Here is a 20946-nt window from a genome sequence, read left to right as displayed (position 1 = left end):
AATTATTTAACACCGTTTGTTCAACGTAAATGTGTCGGGTTTTTACAACGTTTTGCAAAAATTTGTAAGATTTTTTTATGTAACGTCAACATATGGTCCTGGAACGTTAAAATAGCATAATAATGTGATTATAACGTGATTTTTCTACTCAAACGTAATTTCTGTGTGTTCGCGCGTGCGTGCATGTATATAGATATCATATCTATATATATATATATAGGCCTATATCAGGTATATATATATCAGAAGTAGATAGATAATAGGATATAAATATATATATATATATATATATTATATACATATGTACATGCACGCACGCGCGCATTATATATAGAGTCTATATAAAAACGAGTTCTTTTTCGTTTATTTCGTGCGTATGGTACGCACACTAGCGACCATGCATGCACGTGCGCACAATTAATAACGGAGCTTCGAAACTGCATTTTATTCAAAGATACCGAAACAAACGCTAATAACATGGGTGTTAACTGTCCGTCTGTATACCGATTTCCGTTTTGAGAAAAATCCAGAAATTGTTTTTGAAATTTATAAAAAAAAAATTTGTTTACAGTTTTATCAAAGTGAATTGCATCTATTGATCTTAACTATGTATGCTGTTAAATATTCTTGTATAATATTGTTTTATCCAAGTTTTTATGGTACAAATTAAATAGATTGTGGTATTTTCGAAATTTCTATATTATCAGGAAATGTCACCAAATGTGTTTTGTATTGCACAGAATCCATAGCTTCCGGGGAGAGGGCTCGCCGGGGTGCTGCTGGAGACACGTCTCCATCATCATCGTACACGCGCACGCGTTCACGCACGCACGCAACGCACGCACGCACGGCACACACACACACACACACACACACACCACACACACACACACACACACACACACCACACACACCACACACACACCACACACACACCTGATGGTCATTTACTGTGTGTATATATATCATAGATCTTGAATGATATCATAAAGCTAATGTTTGGGACATATATCTCAGTGCGAGCTATCCTCGTGTATAACCTCGTTGATGCTGGAGAGGAAAAACAACGCTCTGTAGCGTCGGTTAGTTGATTTCATTTGGCAGAAGCAAATTCAAAGATTGAGTAATGGAAACATCTAGTGCCACCAGCCAACTCAGTGAATATAGGGTTGAGTATGGCTTGGCAGACATGAAGCTGAACACACACGCACACGCACACGCACACGCACACGCCACCACGCACACGCACACACACACACACACACACACACCTCACCTCATATCACCTACAGTTACGACGCTACACGCACACGCCCATACACTCACCTCATCTTGAGTTCGTGGCTTGCTGGATACGGCATTGACAGCTTCAGTCACAGCTTGCCACGTCCTTAACTACAGCTGCTAAGTTGCCAGCAAAATCTTCAAACGTAGTCCTCTTTCTCTGTCCCACTTCATAAATTATGAAGACTATTTCCACTGCGGAAATATTTCTATTCTCCCGTCTCTTTAATTGAGTTGCCGTGTATATTTTAAATAACTTTGCTCTCACCGCACTCTTTGAAAATGGTGCTATAGGAGATGGGTGGCTATTAGGAGACGGTGGCTAGTTCATAAATGCTTGCTTGATGATACCTTACGCGAACCAAAGAACTGCAGCAGAGCAACGATATAATAAAGTTCATATGCTTGTACAATGTGTCTTTGAGAGCTGCTTTGGGATTTTGATAAGCCAACATTGATTGCCAATTCGATATTTATATGACATTATTCTTGATGCCAATATTCTGCCTGATATGCTACATGGCGTACATAATATTGGGAGACAGGACGCTATGCAAATGATAAAGCACACCACTGAGAGGTGTTTTACGTAAACCACGTTTGGTCATAATGTAGGGAAGCTATTATTTAGCTTCACCCTGTATAAAATATATATCTTTTTTCCAAACATTCAAAACCATAATATGAGACGGTTAAACCTGTGTAGTGCGAAAAGCTGCATGTATTATTATTATTTACTGTATAATTCAGCATGCTATATTACCTAAATCTTTTTTGTATTATTTTAAAACAGTATACTGGTCGTTTGTTAATTACCAGTGACACTTTATTGTTTACATCCAAACGTGAAATATATGGGGATGTCAGTATGAGCGCCCAACTCCACATCGTAGCGCACGTGAAGCGTGCCGCGCAACCCGTGCACGTTATAGACCCTGGCCAACACAATGTTCACTGCCAACTAAGGTTCACTGCCACTGGCCTAAAGTAAGCTCCGCCCACTTTTTTATATATATTTTTGATATGCTAAAGGCCCCCGCACACGGTGCGCATTCGGCGGCGCTGAGCCAGAAAAATCAAACATGATAGATATTTTGCGCGCGCCAACAGCGCACCGCAACTGCGCACCGCAGTAGCGTGTGGAACTGTCGACCGGGTACCAGTCTATATTATACCTAGCCAGCTAAGCCTCGATTCTCGTGTGAACGCTTCGGGTTGTGTTAGCACGGTATTTCAGCCGAATTCAGCACCAGATAAGTACGGAACCAGCGAGGCCGTGTATCTCGTGTGAACGCAGCTTGAAGTTGGAAGGACTTGATTTCAGGTTTGTATGCTGACTTGGTTGCATGAAATTACCGTATCATCACATAAATTCTCTACAGTGGTATTTTCTCATCATTAAAACAGGGTAATAACAGGGTATTAATATGATCTTTAATGTGTGAACTTGTGTTTCCCTGATACATTCTATGTGGTGGACACGTAACCCCCCACACCACCCATACCCACCCTCATCCCCATCCCCCAATTTTATTAGGATAAACAAGCTTTCCTTGCTCGTTTATTATTTGATTATGCATTAATTATATATATAATAATATTATATATATATATATTGTATATGTTATATGTATTACTACTATTATAGATATGCCCATTCTTATCGTCAACACAATTCGATCAACTAATTATTCGTAAAATCATAGTAAAATTTATGCTTTGTGCAGCCACGTTGCGTGAGATGCGAACATCTTGTTCTCACTGCTTACTATATATTGCTCATCAAATAGCAGAGAAATTGTAAAATATCTACACTATCGTCAGCACTATTTATCTTAAACGCAGAGCTTATGATGATGATTATAAGCTCTTTGTCTTATGTCATGTCTGTTTTCAAGCATTTTCCCAAGTCGCCTATAAAAGTCTCATAACTAATATAATTTTCTAGCAATATCATCAAATTTACAGCTGCTCATCGCCACTTCACTGTGTCCTAACCTTTGCGCTACATGGTATACCTGTCTAGAATTTTACAGTATATTGTGATACATGGTTGCATAAAAATAGTAATGCTGACAAATAGCTGTTACCAGACATTCAAATTTATAATTTTACAAAAAAGAGAATCCATTAGGAACTTCCATAACAATGTCAAATATGTTTCAGACTGTGAGCTAGCAGTACAAACAATGGCATCACCAGTGTTATAAGCAATCGATTTCCAACACGTTTAAACATTGGAAAATAATTTTAATAAATATTTTACCTTAAAAGGAAAACACACTGGGCATTTTTGCATCGTATTTCAGCACTCAGTTACTCACATATTTTCTGGTTGCGAAACTTCATTTCAATGGTGAATGACGTCATGGTAACTTACTTTACTACATGTCACTTAGAATTTTCTGTCGCTGATTTCAAAGTGAGAAAATATATTACATGGAACTAATTTAAAGAATCTATTATACTAGAATGTTATACAATACCATTTCATAATACCATTTTTGTGGACTCGAATCAGCTGTAATGGAAGTGTTTGAACCTGTTGAATTTGCATGGTATGATGCTGAAACAACATAACTAACACAGATTATGTAACAGAACGTCAGTGCAATAATTGTAAGATGAAATAGGTTCAGACATATATCATGCAAATGAATATTTGTTATATTAAACATTGTAATGCATGAACAAAACAAAATGCTATTAATAGCATTAGATGATGCAGGTGCAGATGTGACAGCTTTACACCTCGGTGATGCTGATGTAATGACCTGGCCTTGATTGAAACCAGAACTGACAACAGTTTCTGATACATCCAAGGTTTTGGTGCGACCTGTAAAGAAATGAAAGTGTCAATGACACTGTAGCTCACCTTGGGTGTAATAGAAGAGGGAGGGGGGGATAATATAATTAAGAGTATATATGGGAGAACTCCAATTATATAGCATATATCTCCCATTATATACTCTTGATAATGATATATGCATAAGTTTTGATGCGAAAATAAATGTTTCAGATCTGAAAGTCTGAAATATTGACGAGAGATGGCGCTACGCCTAAATGTTCGCCATTTTGGTTTTCGAATATCGCGCAAATAAAAACAATAAAATATTCCAGTCAAATTACTGTAGCGAAGAATTTAAAACACAATATTACACGTATGATTGTAGAGTTGTTGACCAGTTAGACGAAATAAACGTATTAGGATGTTGTCATCTCTCCTATAGGAGTAACAACTGTTTTGGGGCTAGCCTTACACATTCACATACCAAAATTTAACAAAATCGAATGAATTTAGATAGCCATTTTCATTTTTGCAAAAAAGTGGGCGTGGCTCGAAAGTAGGTTGACTGGCATGCTTCAAAATAGGAAGTTCAAATCTCTCTCATAGGAGTAACAACTGTATTCAATTTGAAACATGTGGGTCAAACGGTTCTTGAGTTATCGTTGACCGTAGGCAGACACTGAAATGCATAGTGAAATTGAAAAAAATCTACCAAATTTGCATAATTTAAAAAAAACATCAAAACCGTGTGATATGTTTTGGGCCCAGTCCTTATTCATTCACATACTAGAAATGAGCAAAATCCGTTGAACCTGACTTATGGCCATTTCCATTTTTGACAAAAAGTGAACGTGGCTCGAAAGTAGGTCGACTGGCGTGCTCCAAAATAGGACGTTCAAACCTCTCCCAGAAGAGTAACATTATGTTATGAGGAGTAACAACTGCATGCAATTTGAAACATGTGGGTCAAGCGGTTCTTAAGTTATCGTTGACCGTAGGCAGACACTGAAATGCATAGTGAAATTGCCAAAATCGATCTAATTTGCATAATTAAAAAAAAAAAATCAAAACCTGTGTGATATGTTTTGGGGCCAGTCCTCATTCATTCACATACTAGAAATGAGCAAAATCCATTGAACCTGAATTGACTTATGGCCATTTCCATTTTTGCCAAAAAGTGGACGTGGCTCGAATGTAGGTCGACTGGCGTGCTCTAGAATAGGGCGTTCACATCTCTCCCATAGGAGTAACAACTATATGCAATTTGAAACATTTGGGTCAAACGGTTCTTGAGTTATCGTTGACCGTAGCAAAATGCTGACGGACGACACCCCATGGCAATAGCCCATCTTGACAATGTCAAGGCGAGCTAAAAACTATGCCTGTTAAAACTGGATATAGATATAGTGTCACTGCGACAACGGTGTGGTGTATAACAGTTAAGCAATTCAGTAACTGTGCTATATATGTTCAGGCATGCAATCATGTAGACAAATGCACACAGAAATACACATAAATGGGAATGCATCTTAGCAGAAGTAGATAATAGGGAAGGAGTGTGACTTCAATAAACAAGGGAAATTCGTCATTTACTAGCCTTAGAATACCTACGATTTACTACGCATAACTCAACCAACTTGAGCTCAAATCGTACACAGTACATTCGCCTAGCATCGTCCGAAATCGTTTCCTCGTATACACCCGCAATCCGGAGATACAGACTAAAACGTACAACACGATTTTCCATTCTGTTGCCAGCAAAACGAATCCATAACCCGCCTAACTTGAAACAAAAGGCAGCTACTAACAACTCTTTCGCACTCTTGTGCCCTCGGCGATGCGGTGTGGCTCACTGGGAGATTGGACATCGACGCAACACTCGGCGAGCTAATCTTTGACATATTTACAGCTGGTATGCCCCCCACGCACGCACGCCCACTGCAATCAGCAGCAGCTCCAGCTCCAATCTCCCAGCGAGCCACACCGCATCGCCGAGGGCACTAGAGTGCGCAAGAGTCGTTAGTACTAGTAGCTGCCCTTTGTTTCAAGTTAGCGGGTTATGGATTCGTTTTGCTGGCAACAGAATGAAAAATCGTGTCATACCTTTTAGTCTGTATCTCCGGATTGCGGGTGTATACGAGGAAACGATTTCGCATGATGCTAGGCAAATGTACTGTTTGGTTGAGTTACGCGTAGTAAATCGTAGGTATTCTAAGGCTAGTAAATGACGAATTTCCCTTGTTTATTGAAGTCACACTCCTTCCCTATTATCTACTTCTGATCTTAGTAAAGATGTACAACATTACACACCAATAAATGTCTTGCACCTAGAAAAAAGGAGCAATTTATCAGAAGAGACAAGGTTCTCTCATGGAATGCAGGATAGCAAATAGGTTACTTACATTTAGACACACTTATGAATCCCTATTTTTAGTCTCAAACTAAAAGAGTAGAGTGTGTTAAAGATCCGTTAACACACTCTACTCTTTTAGTTTGTGTCTAAAAGCACGAGTAGTATAGGTGGTCTCACCCCATATTGCAGCCGATGAGCGCATTATAGCGGTTTTTACGCCACTCGTAAACTGTCAGGCTCCGACAGATCAGCATGAACTGTTGTACCAAACACATGGCTCCCAGGATTGCTAGCAGTGCAGCGTAGAGTGCGCTGACGAAAGACACGCCAATGCTGCAGTGTAAAATACAGTTGTTATTCTCAGCAGATTCTTACAATATGTCACCTGTACAATGTCAAAATTTCAAAGTTGATTGTTTCAAGTTTAGTTTCTATGAATAAATTGTCTAATTATATTTTTATCTTCGCTACACAATTATAGAATAAGTGTGTAAAGGAAAAAAAAACGAAGTAAAGAATTTCTTTGTGGGAATGTATATGAGCTGCTGCATATATTTGCAATTCCTATAAGATCAATCTCTATATTGGTACCCCTCCTTAAACTACAGAAAGCTGTATCAGCACTCACTGCATATCGCTGTAGACAAATTGACAGTTTACAGGGAGCAGGAAATAGTCAAGATACATGTCTGGCGTGCACACTGTGGTCATAGTGAGGTGTGCACCATAACTGCAGGCCAATGTGAAGAACATCAGACACAAGACGAAGGAACGATGATTGTTTGCCCCAATGCAGTGATTGATCCTGGAAGCAATCAGTAGAACCACAGTTACAAATAGATGAAATTAATATCATTTAATTATAAAATTGTATTGTAAAAATAAGCTCAATATTTATTACTTTCAGCAATAACAGTTTGTGTTAATCATTCACCATCACAATTTAATTCACTTAGCTCTCAACATCTGCTATATGCTCACGCATTCCTGAGAAATATTTTGGGTAATTTTTCAGATTGAAATAGGTGTAATCGGACAAATTTCTTCATATTATAACTGAAACCACGAGTTGTTTATAAGATATCGCAATCCTTCTCCTCTTAAATTTATGAATAAGAAACACCCTTGGTCAGTAGCCATCAGCAATAAAGTTGTGTTGAGCTTGTAGTGGCACCACCCTCGTTGTAAGCAACAGTAAAGCTGTCAGTTTTAAAACATTTAGAAAAATTATTTCTAATGAATACTAAACAATGACATTTTTATGTGGCATAATTTAAACCTATTTTAACTCAAAATATGCAAGGAAGTTAGGGGTCATGTGTTCCTTTAAAACTTTAAGCTAACACTTACCACAAGCAGTGATGGTCACGTCTGTCAATACATACTCCACATAGTTTACAGTGAGATGTGCGTGATCCCTGCTCAATCTTACAAACATTGCACGACACACGTCTCTGCCCATCCACTGCAGGTTGCGACTGGCTTTCACTTTCAACAATGCCAACTTTCGGTGTGTTAATATCTAGCACAGTATCTCTGGCCGAGTCTTCAGACGAATCAAAACGAGTGCTGTGTCCAACAATTCCGGGATTACCTTTTGTGAGAAGGTAAAAGTAAATGGCAACTCCAACCAGAAATAGCAGTGCCAGGTTTTCTGAGAGCAGGATTTCACGGTATGCCATTACCATGTACTCAAGTACCCATAGAAGGAATCCACACGATGACCAGAACCATGAGCAGAAGAGTCTGGATTTCGGATGAAATCGCAAAAACTGAAATGGATAAAAAAAGAAGTAAGATACAACTACAAATTACATTGTCTGAAATCCTTAGTATTTCAGCAGCTTATTACCATGCATTCAAACCTCTACTATTTAAAAATTTAATTAAGTTGATAATTATGCTTACTCTGACATTACAAACTTGTAATTCACGGTGGTAGTGTGAATTCTTAATCATAATTCTTGAAATTTTAATTACTTGTCTTCTATGAAGAAGGTTACACATAGCATTTTCACGATCCCATAAATAAAACGTCCAATTATTGTGAAAGCTCGTGCAGCTGTTAAAGAACCAAATACTCAATCAAAGATCCAAAACTCAATGAATTAACTTGTCTTATTCATTTTTACAATAAATAACCATTTTAGGCTTTGAATCAAGGAATCTCTACGTCACGATAATGCGATCGGCGTAAAATGGCTTGCATTTACAATGGCGTTATCTATACTAGGTTCTATAAGCACAATGTCAGTGCATGGGTGCCAGATCTCATAATGAACTACACGGCTGATTACAGCCATATATGGAGCCTGGAAATTGCAAAAAATCATTTATGCTGACAGAAATTGAACAAACAAGGAAAAACTGAGATGACCATATCTTGAGAGACGTGCCACAATCTCCTCTAACGACCTCTCTTGTACGTGACAAGAATTAAACGAGTTTTGCATTATCTCACATCTCCTTCTTTTAGAAGATATCAAACTAGAGGTTAGTTTCCCCATCAAACCCTGTGAGTTTAGCTTCCTTGGCAAAGACCAGAAATGATCGTTTCCAGCTCCTAAGGTCAATGCTAGAGAAAGAGTCAATATCTAATGTCTATGTCTATGTCTATGGATAGTAGTGTCGCCATTATCATTGTAAGCAACGACACAGCCTTAGTTATGCTAAGTTATCCTATTAAGTATTCCTTTAACAATGGTGTGAAAGTATAGAGAAGCTATAGGAACCATCAAAAGTTAGGTATTAGTAGGTTTTGATACAGCGCTGTGCTAGCCACAAGGTTTTCTCACTTGCATCTGCTTATGAACTTCTCGCCACATAGCGTAAAGCGAGAAGGGGACTTGTGGCTAGGTACGGGGCCTGTGATTGGGTGAGAGCATGACATGCCCATGCAGAGGTGCAAGTTGCAGTCTATGTCTGTCGTAACATATATAGAACTAGAGCACTCGAAAAGCGCAGACCTCTGCCAAGGCAGCTCAATTCTCTCACTGTGAATTTTTTTTTTATTAATTAATCAATTAATTAAATAATTAATTGGATCCGGATCACCACCAAAATGTCATCAATTCTAAGTTAGCCCATTTCTGACCTATCCTAAAAATTTAATTTATTAATTAATTAATTGGTGGATCCGGATCACCACCAAAATGTAATCAATTCTAAGTTACCCCATTTCTGACCTATCCTGAAAATTTGATTAATTGGATCGGGATCATCACCAAAATGTAATCAATTCTAAGTTACCCCATTTCTGACCTATCCTGAAAATTTCATGACAATCCGTCCATAGGTTTTTGAGTTAGGCTGTACACAAAGAAACAAACACATGCCGATGAAAACATAACCTCCTGCCAACCCCTTGGCGGAGGTAATAAACCTATCAATATTTATACTCTATGTCTGTGATCATCACTGGCACACACCACACACCATGTAAGAACAAATTCTATATATAAGATGAAATGAACATCACTACAATATGTCACATGGCAGTGTGCTTATGTTGTCTGTATGCACTTATCACTGTTGCTGTATCACACTACTATTCCATGGTCAGCTGGTTATCCTCTGCTATGCTAACATAATGTCAAGCTAATTTGTGGTCTCATAGCCTCACTTATGCTATATTGTATGTTAGCCAACTGTATGTTATATTTAATAATTATGTTACGTTACATTGCCTTGCGTTTTCTCATGTTAACCCTTTAATTACACATTTCTCCTCACTGAACATTGTATAACTATTGTCTTTATTATAGTCGCCTTTCATGCTACGCTATTTAATGTTGTCTATCCAGAAGCCTTATTTCTATTCACTCACTGACTACACAATTTAATGTATATATATTCTAGTGATATTTCATCTTTAGTGTTTTCACTTCAAGTATGACCACATCACATTTTGCTACCAAATAAGCCCAGGCAATGCCAAGCCCCCACTAGTAGAATACAGTTACACAAGGCTACATTACCTCTGTATAAAAGGAAAATAAGAAGAATACGTTTTACTGTTTTGACTAGTCAGTTTATGACAAACATAAAATAATAAAAAGAAATAACCTAAATAACCTCTTACGTAAAACACTTACATTTATGTAGAGTAAAAAGAAGACAATTGGCAGGGAAACAGCTACAATGACAGTCATTGTACAACTGGTTGCAGCCAGGCCTATGAATGATGGTATCAGAAACATGGGACATATCATGCCCAGATTTACTTTGACTGCACCTCCAATCCACGGTATGCGTATTCGATCTAAACACGGCTGTGCAAATAATCCATAATTGCCAGGTTGGTCCTTGCAACACAGACATCTGTTTAAAACAAAAAGAAATACGTAGAATCAGAATACCGTACACCCATGGATAACGTTAGTAAAAATGGACACCCATGTAATAATGAAAATTAATATGGGAAAATAGAATGAGGTGTAAAATTTTAATCAGCAAGCTTTCGAGAGTATCTCTCTTCATCAGGCTATACAATCACAACAGAATGGAAATTAGTTAAAATATGAAACGAAAATACAATGCACTATATGCGTAATGAATTAAAACAAAGAAGCAAACAACAGAATGAAAACATAATAATTTAAACAATGCGTTTTACCATAAAGAGAAATAGAAAAAAACATATGAAAGCCATATATCTACATATATAACCAAATGCCCTGCGCCACACGCATAGGCCTACTACATAACATGTGGTTGCAAACGTCATTTTTCTGCGGAGGTGCAGAGTTAGTGATTGGAATGCAATTCTGCAAAGATTCTGTTTTTCCATTTGAGAGAATTTGACTGTACTGCAAGGATCAATGAATGCTTAATAAAATAATGTAGCCATCTTGACTCGTTATCACCAACACAAGCCTACTAGTTTTACTTGGAAGTGATGTATATACTAATAGCTATGTAAATAATCCATCCATCCAAATGTAACGTTCATAGTTACGAAAGTTTGACAAACATCTCTGTTTTACACAATAGTGATATAATTGATATAAATGAGAAATGATCAGCAACAGTTTGTAACCTAACAAAAGAAAAACGCCAGGTTTTCATAAGGTGTGTATACATAAACATCTATGGTGACATACGAACGCCATGAGACTCACTGCGCACGTGGTTCTGGGTATGTCAATTCAGGGGTAGAAATTAAATTTTGAACAAGGGAGTCCAACGAACTCCCTGCCCTCAAAAAGAGGGAGTCCGCAGCAAAATGAGGGAGTCCGTAGTCTGAAGTTCAAAATTAAAGATTTGCTGAAAAAATACGGTAATTCCGTGAGGCCGTGCTCCGGAACGAACTAGTTAGTATGGCAGAATTTTCAGGGAGTCACACGGACTCCTGCATATATGTCAAATCAGGGAGTCCGACAGTACATCAGGGAGTATTTGACTCCGCACTCCCGTTAATTTCGCACCCTGCAATTCTATGTGTATTTCTATTTCTATGCAATAAACTCTGGCTTGCATAGTATCCTTGTTTACAAGGTTTCATTACAGGGTTCCCCCGAGAGTCTCAGAAGACACATCAGGCCGCCAGGCAATTCATCCTCAACTGCTAATTGGAGTCGATTATGCAAGTCATATATGCGGCCCCAATATGCAAGTCATCAAGATCAGTTCAGAGATATTTACATCAAGCTTTGAAAACAGCATAACTATGTTGGCATTCTCGAAAGTAAACAGCTGGAAATGCTGGCATGTCAATTAGGTACTTGAGCCAGGCAGAAGAGTCATGGGATGTTGCGATTTAGCTTTAGCTTTGAAGGTAAAGTAAGGTCGCCGGGCCTGCCGAGCATTAAAGGCCTGGGAAGAACCCTGCATTACTATGGCTATACGTTACCTATCTGCAATGTTGTCAAGTTCTTCACAGTCACAGCACATGGCCATTATGTGTGATCTATCTCCTTTAACATTGATGTACTCACAACAGCAGAGAAAATCTTTCATTTAAATTTGTAAGGTCCCCTCATCAGCAGAGCTGAAATGAGAAAGTGCAACAATATTCAATAGCACAAATAGGAAATATGTAATATAGTAGAATATATATATTAGTTGTATATATAATAGAAATACGAAACCACACTACTAGCAGCAATAACATGACGTGATGAAAACAACACATACTTGCAGTGATAAAATTTCAATGTCTAGCAAATGATATAACATGAGCTACAATCTATGCTACCGCCATCATGTTATTGGAGTCAAGTAGCACTGGGCAATCACTCATGCAGTTTCACTTATCCACATCATAGATCTTACAGGCTGACAGACTGGCAGGATGAAAACAGAGAAAGCTTGTGATGTATGCCAGCCTGCCAGGGGTAGAAATTAACTTTAGAACAAGGGAGTCCAACGGACTCCCTACCCTCAAAAAGAGGGAGTTCGCAGCAAAATGAGGGAGTCCGCAGTCTGAGGTTCAAAATCAAAGATATTAAAACAATAATGCATACGTGTGCTTATTTTTAAGATTCATGCAGTTGCACGTCTGCCAAATTTTCTTTGAACATTAGCTGAAAAAATACAGTAATTCTGCGAGGCCGTGCTCCAGAACGAACTAGTTAGCATGCATGGCACAATTTTCAAGGAGTCACCCGGACTCCTGCATATGTCAAATCAGGGCGTCCGACAGTAAATCAGGGAGTATTTGACTCCGGACTCCCGTAAAATTCGCACCCTGCATGCATTGATGCTTATCTATGACATACTGCCAATTGCTGTCACAATCTGCGTAGTGATCACCTACATAGAATATCTGGCAATCTGGCACAGATATATCCGGTTCTGTCATCTGGTTAATGTAGCATATATTTCACAGATCTATGGTGTTTTTAGCAGCTATATAGGATTGTTTCTGGGAACTAGTTTTCATCAGGATTATTAGAGTAGACATTAGGTGTGTTCCAGGACTTGTTTATTTAGTACTAATCTGGTAGACGGGTGGGCGTATTGATGTTTGAGCGGAGTCTCGCAATCGGACCATTTCGAGTATTTATTGTTACATTGTGAATCGGAGGGGCAGACGGAGGTCTGCAGTTTAAGTTGTTTAATGCCCTTTGGTTGTAATCAGGTGCACTATGGGTGGTCTTGTTTTGAAGGCGCTATTTGTAAATTGATTCTCATTCTATTCAAATATGCCATGGTGTTACGTTGTATTCAAATCCAATTTTCTATGCTATAACTGCATAGAATCTAAGTTGGCGTAATCACTGATTTATCCGCTGTGAGGTGAGACTATATTTCGCTATATTTTTTCAGTACGAACGTTTCTGAGGAACAATCTCAAAATAAAAACTTATGTTTCACTAGTCAATTTTGCCTATTATTGCCAATAATTTCCTGTAAATCCCGTTCAAATGCTCCTCTGCAACACAAAAGTACACCGCACGCTAGCTCTAGTACTATAGCCCAGAGGCAACACTATAGCCCGCGTACAGTTGCCGCTGGGCTATAGCTTCAGCCATTACAAATGCTCGAGACCAACTTACTCCAGCCAGTCAGCGGGAAAGTGTATTTCCACACGTGGAGGTGTGGGCGGGTTGTGTTGGTTGTGGACAAAAACATTGTTGTTGTCAAGTAACAAATTAATAATAGTAATTTGTTCATCTTGCATGACAAAACTAATATTACAATCTTTTTTGATCGCTTAATTTGTTACTTGACAACAACAATGTTTTTGTCCACAACCAAAATCCACGTGCAGAAATACATAATTCCCGCTCACTGGCGCTGCTGGCCTGCTGCAGCACCGCCAAAAATGGCCGTTTGAAGTTCGCAAATCGAATGTTCATTCACCAGAAATACCGCAAGTAGACCATTGCAACGATAGTTAGAGGTTAAATTTTAGTAGCGGTTATAACTTAAGACATATTCACTTCAGATAAGAGGCATTAATTGCCTACCACAGACGTTTTATAGCCGCGAGTACGCATGACTAAGTTGGTCCCGTGCATCCCTAATGGCTGATGCTATAGCCCAGCGGCAACTGTACGCGGGCTATAGTACTAGAGCTAACCACATGCATGCTGCTGTGCACAAACAACAAGAATAAAGAGCAGGTGGGAAAGTGTGATATCAAAATTCGCAAAATGTAAATCTTGGGAGGATGTGCCAGTTTATACAAAAAATAATGGCGGCGCATTGCATGCCGTCAGGGCTCAATTTTAACAGTCGTCCGGTCGTCCGTGACGACTGGATTTTCTCTCGGGCAACTACAAATTGCTTCCGTGGTTGTCCGGTGTCCAACCTCTATAAAAATTATATATTCATAATGCGCGCGTTCATTTTACATACGGCCAGGGTTGCACAATACGCTGCAAACGTACATGTCTAGACGCATTGTCTGGCTTGCTTGATACAAAGTATAACATTACGTGTTTAACAACACAATGTTTCGTGTTAATTTTGATAACACATAACAGTGTTGGTAATGTTAGTAGTGTAATGTTAGTAGTGACTGAAGTGAGGGGGGAGGGAGGAGAGAAAGAGGGCGAGCGATCGAGTGTCTTTTGTGCTCCACCGGGCCGCCCGCAGAATGCACAAATATATTGTAAAGCGGGCAAAATGCCCAACACGCCCTAAGGGAAGTGATGGGAATGCGGAACGCAACCAAGTGTCAGGGGCAAGTGTACAAAACAGAGACGGGAAGAGTATGTCAGCATGGTACGTAGCGGTCGGCCCGTGATCAAAGTAAGTGTCTCGTGCTTCTAGCGACAAACGCGGCTCAGCGGCCACTGGGGAGAAACGATGCACCCTGTTCAAAATTGCCGTGAATCGAATGATTCGATCGACCGATCGAATGATTCGATTCGCGGTATCGAACTCGATTCGTAGTAAGGTAGCAATTGTAACATGATTATGTTGAGTATCTCCTGCTTATTATGAGCCTAAGAATCAGTATAGTATAGCTGTATTAGTTATCGCAGGCACTACGGTCCAGAACCTACAGTACAGACCCGCCTGACGTGCGGAGTGCGGCAGTATCATTTTCCCCAAATGCTGACTGCGCGCTTTACAACGCAGTGGCTACTGCGCAGTCACGGCACTCGACCCGTGGCTGGTGGTAATTAGAACTGGGTATAGTGCGTTCGATTTTGCTTTCACCAAGTTAACCTGCGGTTCTCCTTCGGCCAGCCCAAAAAATACGTTTGATTTGGTAGTCAACCGTTGGTATTTTTTGCTTACCGGGTGAGGCCGAAGTTAACCCCGTCATGCCTGACCCACTCACCTTGGGAAGTATCCCAGCATTCATTGCACACAAAATCTTCAAAATCTTCAAAATCATAAAATCTTCAAGCAGTAATGAAGCATGACTGTCGGATGACTGCGTGTGGTTCTGCTCATTCTTTGAGATTTCATAAATAATCAAGATGCAATTGCTACAGGGTTTCTTGCCCTACCGTTCCCAAGGGGGCGCGCGCCGCCGTTTGGAAAACGTCCCCCCTGTTTGAATGTTGCGCCCACGTTTGAAGATACCTCCGCCCGTTCTTAATTCCACCACAAGATAAAAAGTTTTCCAGCGGCGGGAATCGACCGCTCAAGAATTGCCGTTCGAGCCAGGACATCACGACGCGTGTATTTTTAGCCGGTACACACGCATGCACTGCAGACTAGCTGCAGACACGTACATCAAGTTAACTCTGTCACTAACTGTACACCGACTGCGCTATCCTTATATATAGCAAGAAACCCAAATACGCGTACTATGGTGTGGTGCCGATCTTTACGCATTAATCTAAGTCGTCAACGGTAAAAATACACGCCCACCTACGGACCCCCTAGTTTCCCCCCTCCCCCGCTAGTTTCCCCCCCGTCCCGCCTCACCCCTACCCCTCGCCCTCCCCCCTGTTGAATTTCATCCCTGGGAGCAACCCTGTGCTATTCTTTTTTTCTTGTCGACTCGGCATCCCATGATTGATAATTAAGCCCGGGTTAACCAAAAAACGCATTTGTTTATCTTTCGCTAACCCGCAGATCTTTCGATTTCTTACCCAGTTATACCCAGGGTGGCTGCTTGGAAGCAAATCGAACGCACTACTGCACTAGTCATTGTATCTCCAGACCTAGCTCGTAGTACTGATAACGCCCGCTGATAGCGTGGCTCGCAGGCCTGCGGCAGCTTATCCGCGGGCTATAGTAGCTAGAGCTTAATCTGTCAGACCTAAGTCTCTAGTAGTAGTACTTAACTACTATAGGCGCGCGCGTACAGTTGCGCAGGCCTGCAGCAACTGTACGCGGGCTATACGTACTAGAGCTTATCTCCACGACCGTCTCTAGCTCTAGTAGTCAGTAGCTCAACTACTTATAGCCGGCGGTAACAGTTGCCGTGCAGGCCTGCCGGCAACTGTACGTGGGCTATGAGTACGCTACTCAGAGGCTAGAGCTATCTGGCAGATCCTAACCGCGACCAGGCTGTGTGACTAACGTCCAATATACCGCCAACATACCACATACAACGTCAATATACGTCAAGGTCTCTTAACCCTAGCAAAGACCGCCGTTTCTTGAGCTACTCTGAAGGATGCTCAGGACCGTGACACCCGGGATTCAGACGGCAATCAAACTCGTGCCTACAACAATCTTTCTACTTTCTGCATGTTATCTTTAGAGCAATAGCTCCATAGACTGCTCATTCTTCGTGAAAATGCAGCGACAACCATTTTTATTATTTACGGCCGTGTTACATAGAAAATCAAAGAAATACCTAAAGCCGTCGCTTTATTAACATCTGACCTACATTACAAACACACTTCGTCATGCAGTACTTCTCCTACTTTAATGTCAGGTTGGAGGGGATTTGGTTGGCTGTTGGTCTTTTCGTTTTGTGCGTGGGTGGGGGGGGCTGGGGGGGGAGGGGGTGGTCTGTGGGTGTGGGTGGGGTGGTGCGGTGGTGTGTTGTTTTTCGTGTTGTTTTGGTTGTGTGTTTTGGGTGTTGTGGTGGGTGTGTTGGTGGGTGGTGTTGGGGGATGTGGTGGTTGTGGGTGTGGGTGTGGGGGTGGGTTGCGGGTTTGGGGGTTGCTTTTGGGGGTGTGGTGTGGTGTTGGGGGTGGGGTGTGTGGGTGGTGTCCGTGATCACGTTTATTTATTAAAAGCATCACGAACAATAAAAAATCACGCAAACTTCGCTACATCAACAAAAACTGGCCAATCTTGCATTGAACGCGCAACGCACGTACAGCGTCACAGCGATGATTTCAAATTGGCCGTGGTGAAAAATGTCGTTGTGCGTTCAATGCAAGATGGGCATTTTTGTGTGTAGCGAAGTTTGCGTGATTTTTAATGTTGTGATGTTTTAATAAAATAAACGTGATTAAAGAGAGAAATACTGCATGACGAAGTGTTTGGTAGATGTAGGTAAGATGTTAATTAAAGCGACGGCTTTAGGTATTTCTTTGAATTTTCTAATGTCAACAGGCCGTAAATAGTAAAAAGGTTGTCGTGCATTTTTTTTTTTTTGGCACGACCAGAAATTCAGCAGGTTTTGTCTATGGAAGGCTATTGCGCCCTAAAATTAACATCAGACCATACTAGGAAAATTTTAGGCACAACTTTTATTGCCATATTGGGTCTACACCGGGATGGGCGGATGGACGTACCGACCTTATTAAAAGTCGCCTCAACTCGCATCTCTAAGTCAAGCATCCAGTTCGTAAAGTCCAAATGGATAGTTAGGCTCCAACTCGAAGTCTCCAATTCGCCATTTATTTTTCCCAATAAAGGAATTAGAGTATTACTTAGAGTATTAATTGCAGTATTCACAAAAAAAAAAAAAAAATAAAACTTGACTACACAATCCACGCCCTACAACTAAATAACATTACCATGGCGGAAAAGCTACCGCGGCTCGCAAAACAGGATGTAGCGTAAAGAAAGACGTGGCGGTTAAAGACAGAGACTTGCTTCTTGCATAAGATGACGCATAACTATGAGTATTAGTAAGTTATTAGCTTATCAGTTAAATTATAATTTTATAATCTCTAGTGAGTTTAAGTAAGTAAAACTTATAAGTTATTTTTGCAAGTATTCACAAGTTTAAGTTATTCGTAGTTCCAAGCTAGAAAGTTCTGGTTCCGGTTCCGGTAGTTGCGGTTCAACGTCTCATCATAGATCATATATTAGTATATGAGCTGAATTTACATAATATGATAATATAGCTATATACAAATAAATGTCTTTGTATATATATGTATATGGTTTATAATTAGTATATACCTTAACTTTAGTCTAGTGAGCAGTGAACGCTTCCATGTTTGTTTGAAAAAGGTTCAGCCGCGGCGCCCAGAAGGTTGTTCGCCTGTAGCTTCCGGTTGGATTATCGACCTGCATGTGTGCATATTATGTAAGAGTGTTTACTGCTATGTCGATGGATTTACGGTGATGTCGCAAAGGTTTGAGAAGCGGTAGAGAATAGAGTCCTAGTAAGAGGTAAATGATTACTCAAGTCAATACTCACCAGACACTTGCCTGTGGCCGTGAACTTGAACGGTTTCAAATAATAAATATTATGGTAAGTAACGGCAAGTGCTCGGGTACGGTTACCGTATCTTAAAATTAATGTCTCGAGGCTTACGGGGTAGGGGAGTCTCATTGGGCGCTTTCAACTATAACCTGACAAAGATTGGTGCGGTGGCGGCCGAGATTTCGAAATAAACGCCTTGGGAAATAAATTCAGGCCGATTTGAGAAGTTTTTAGATGAGCTAGAACCCTAACCCTAACGCCAAACCTAACGCCTAAGACATAACCCTAAACCTAACCGCTAATCGCTAAACCCTAAACGCCAAAAGGGGCTTGAACATCCGCGACGCTTAGCATGACGCTCCAGCCACTGCGTAAATAAACACGAAATGTATTTACTAATTTAGTATTTACTACCAAAGCTTAATGTTTCTCTTAACTCTTTAATTTTCCACCGGGCCCTAATTTTTTTTTATGCTAATGGCAGCTAAGAACAAGTACCGCACCAGCTACACCAACAGCACGGCGCCATTGACTATATATATATATACTACATGGTGCCTAACATCGCCGCCGCACGACCGGACAAACTCACCGTTTTAATCAGTTACAACTCCGTGTTCCTAGCAGGTGACACCACATTTCGCACTATTGTTTGAAATCGCGGAAGACTGCAGACAAGCTACACCGCACCATTTTTGACAAATCGGCCTGCCACAATGCGCTCAAATCAAACAGAAATTCGCTCAAATATACATGCGAATGATCCTTCGCATGCTATCCTATGAACGAAGGCGGCTGCGCTGATTTAGCTGCAGGCAACTGCCAGCAAGTACAGTTGCGTAGTTTGCGCAGCCTGTCTGCAACATTAAACTTGCTGCAGTGCCAATCAAGACGCAGCCGGCCCTGGCCGGCCTCTTCATAGTAGGCATGCGAAGGATCATTTACAGCATGTATAGGTTTGAGGAATTTCTGTGATTTGAAGCATGCATTATGGCGGCCGATTGTCAAAAATGCGGGTGTAGCTTGTTTCAGCAGTCTTCCGGCGATTCCACCGATAGTTGGAATGGCGTCACTGCAGAACACCCGGAGTTGTACTGACTGAAACACCGGTGAGGGTGTGCGTCCGTGCCGGCGGCGAGTTAGGCACATAGTAGTATATTTTAAATGGACGGACGTGTGGTGCTAGTAGTTGGTGCGATTGTTTCTTGCTGCCAAGTGATTTATTACCAAATAATTTTCAAATATGCTGTTCAAATCTCCTCCTGCAACACACAAAGTACATCCGCACGCACGACGCTGGGCACAGAACAACGAATATAAGACAGGTGGGATAAGGAGCGAATCAGCAAATATAGGCTGACGGTAGCTATTCTTCACGCTATCACAGCAGAAATAACACACAAACAGCCTCTGTTTCGGTATCTATGCGTAGCTAACGATTATTTTGTTTGCGAATTATACTGGCCAATCTTGGCAATGCCTAATTAAACCAGAGATCTCGTGAATTCTGGGAAAACTGGCACTCTGCCAAAATGTTAAATGGGAGGTTATTCAATGTGAAACTCCATAAACTGTGCTATCTCGTATTGTTTGGCCAAATGAATTTTATCGTGTGTGTAAGTCTTTCCTGTGCACATTTTGCTAGGTTGATTGGCGAGCCTGCGAATAGATCTCGAAGGCAGGCATCGAGCTTACGCACGGCCAGTGCTTCAATTTTTAAGGTTTTTTTTTGGGATTGTCCGAGGACAACGCAAAGATACCGCAAAAGGGTTGTCCCTTAAGATTTTGGTTGTCGCGGATATTATTTAAAACATGTGCTGGGCATGGCTGCTCTGCTCACGTGATCTCAGTGCTGTAAAGCAAAAGGCCTTAATCATGTGATCATTTTGTACGTATGCAGTGACAGCAGACATGGCGCATATCGCATTGTTTTCACGTCATTATTGAAGATAATAAAAATATTGGTAATTGTAAATGATGCTGGATCAATGACGCTTTTTATAATAATAGTAATTAAAAGTTGGCATAAAATTTATCTATGCATAAACATTT

At 40.5% G+C, this 20946-nt stretch overlaps 1 protein-coding gene across 7 annotated transcripts in view; it reads right to left on the bottom strand.

The window, feature by feature from the left end:
* Positions 1-3364: 3364 nt before the first annotated feature.
* Positions 3365-20946, bottom strand: part of LOC106809610 (palmitoyltransferase ZDHHC23-like) — a 21046-nt gene continuing 3464 nt past the window's right edge. For 5 of the 7 annotated variants that reach the window (XM_014812753.1, XM_014812755.1, XM_014812750.1 and 2 more), the window contains exons 2-7: positions 12277-12414; positions 10514-10745; positions 7776-8197; positions 7054-7230; positions 6603-6758; positions 3365-4120 (exon numbers count right to left, since the gene is read on the bottom strand). In XM_014812753.1, coding sequence (XP_014668239.1) covers positions 4030-4120; positions 6603-6758; positions 7054-7230; positions 7776-8197; positions 10514-10745; positions 12277-12383 — 1185 coding nt within the window. In that variant the 5' untranslated portion in view covers positions 12384-12414 and the 3' untranslated portion in view covers positions 3365-4029. Of the gene's footprint in view, positions 4121-6602; positions 6759-7053; positions 7231-7775; positions 8198-10513; positions 10746-12276; positions 12415-12889; positions 12908-20946 lie in introns of those variants that run through there. The other 2 variants (XM_014812754.1, XM_014812757.1) reach the window with 2 other exon arrangements.

Source organism: Priapulus caudatus, unplaced genomic scaffold (assembly GCF_000485595.1).
Source record: "Priapulus caudatus unplaced genomic scaffold, Priapulus_caudatus-5.0.1 Scaffold367, whole genome shotgun sequence".
Lineage (NCBI taxonomy): Eukaryota > Metazoa > Priapulida > Priapulimorpha > Priapulimorphida > Priapulidae > Priapulus > Priapulus caudatus.
This window is presented reverse-complemented; position numbering and strand designations above follow the sequence as displayed.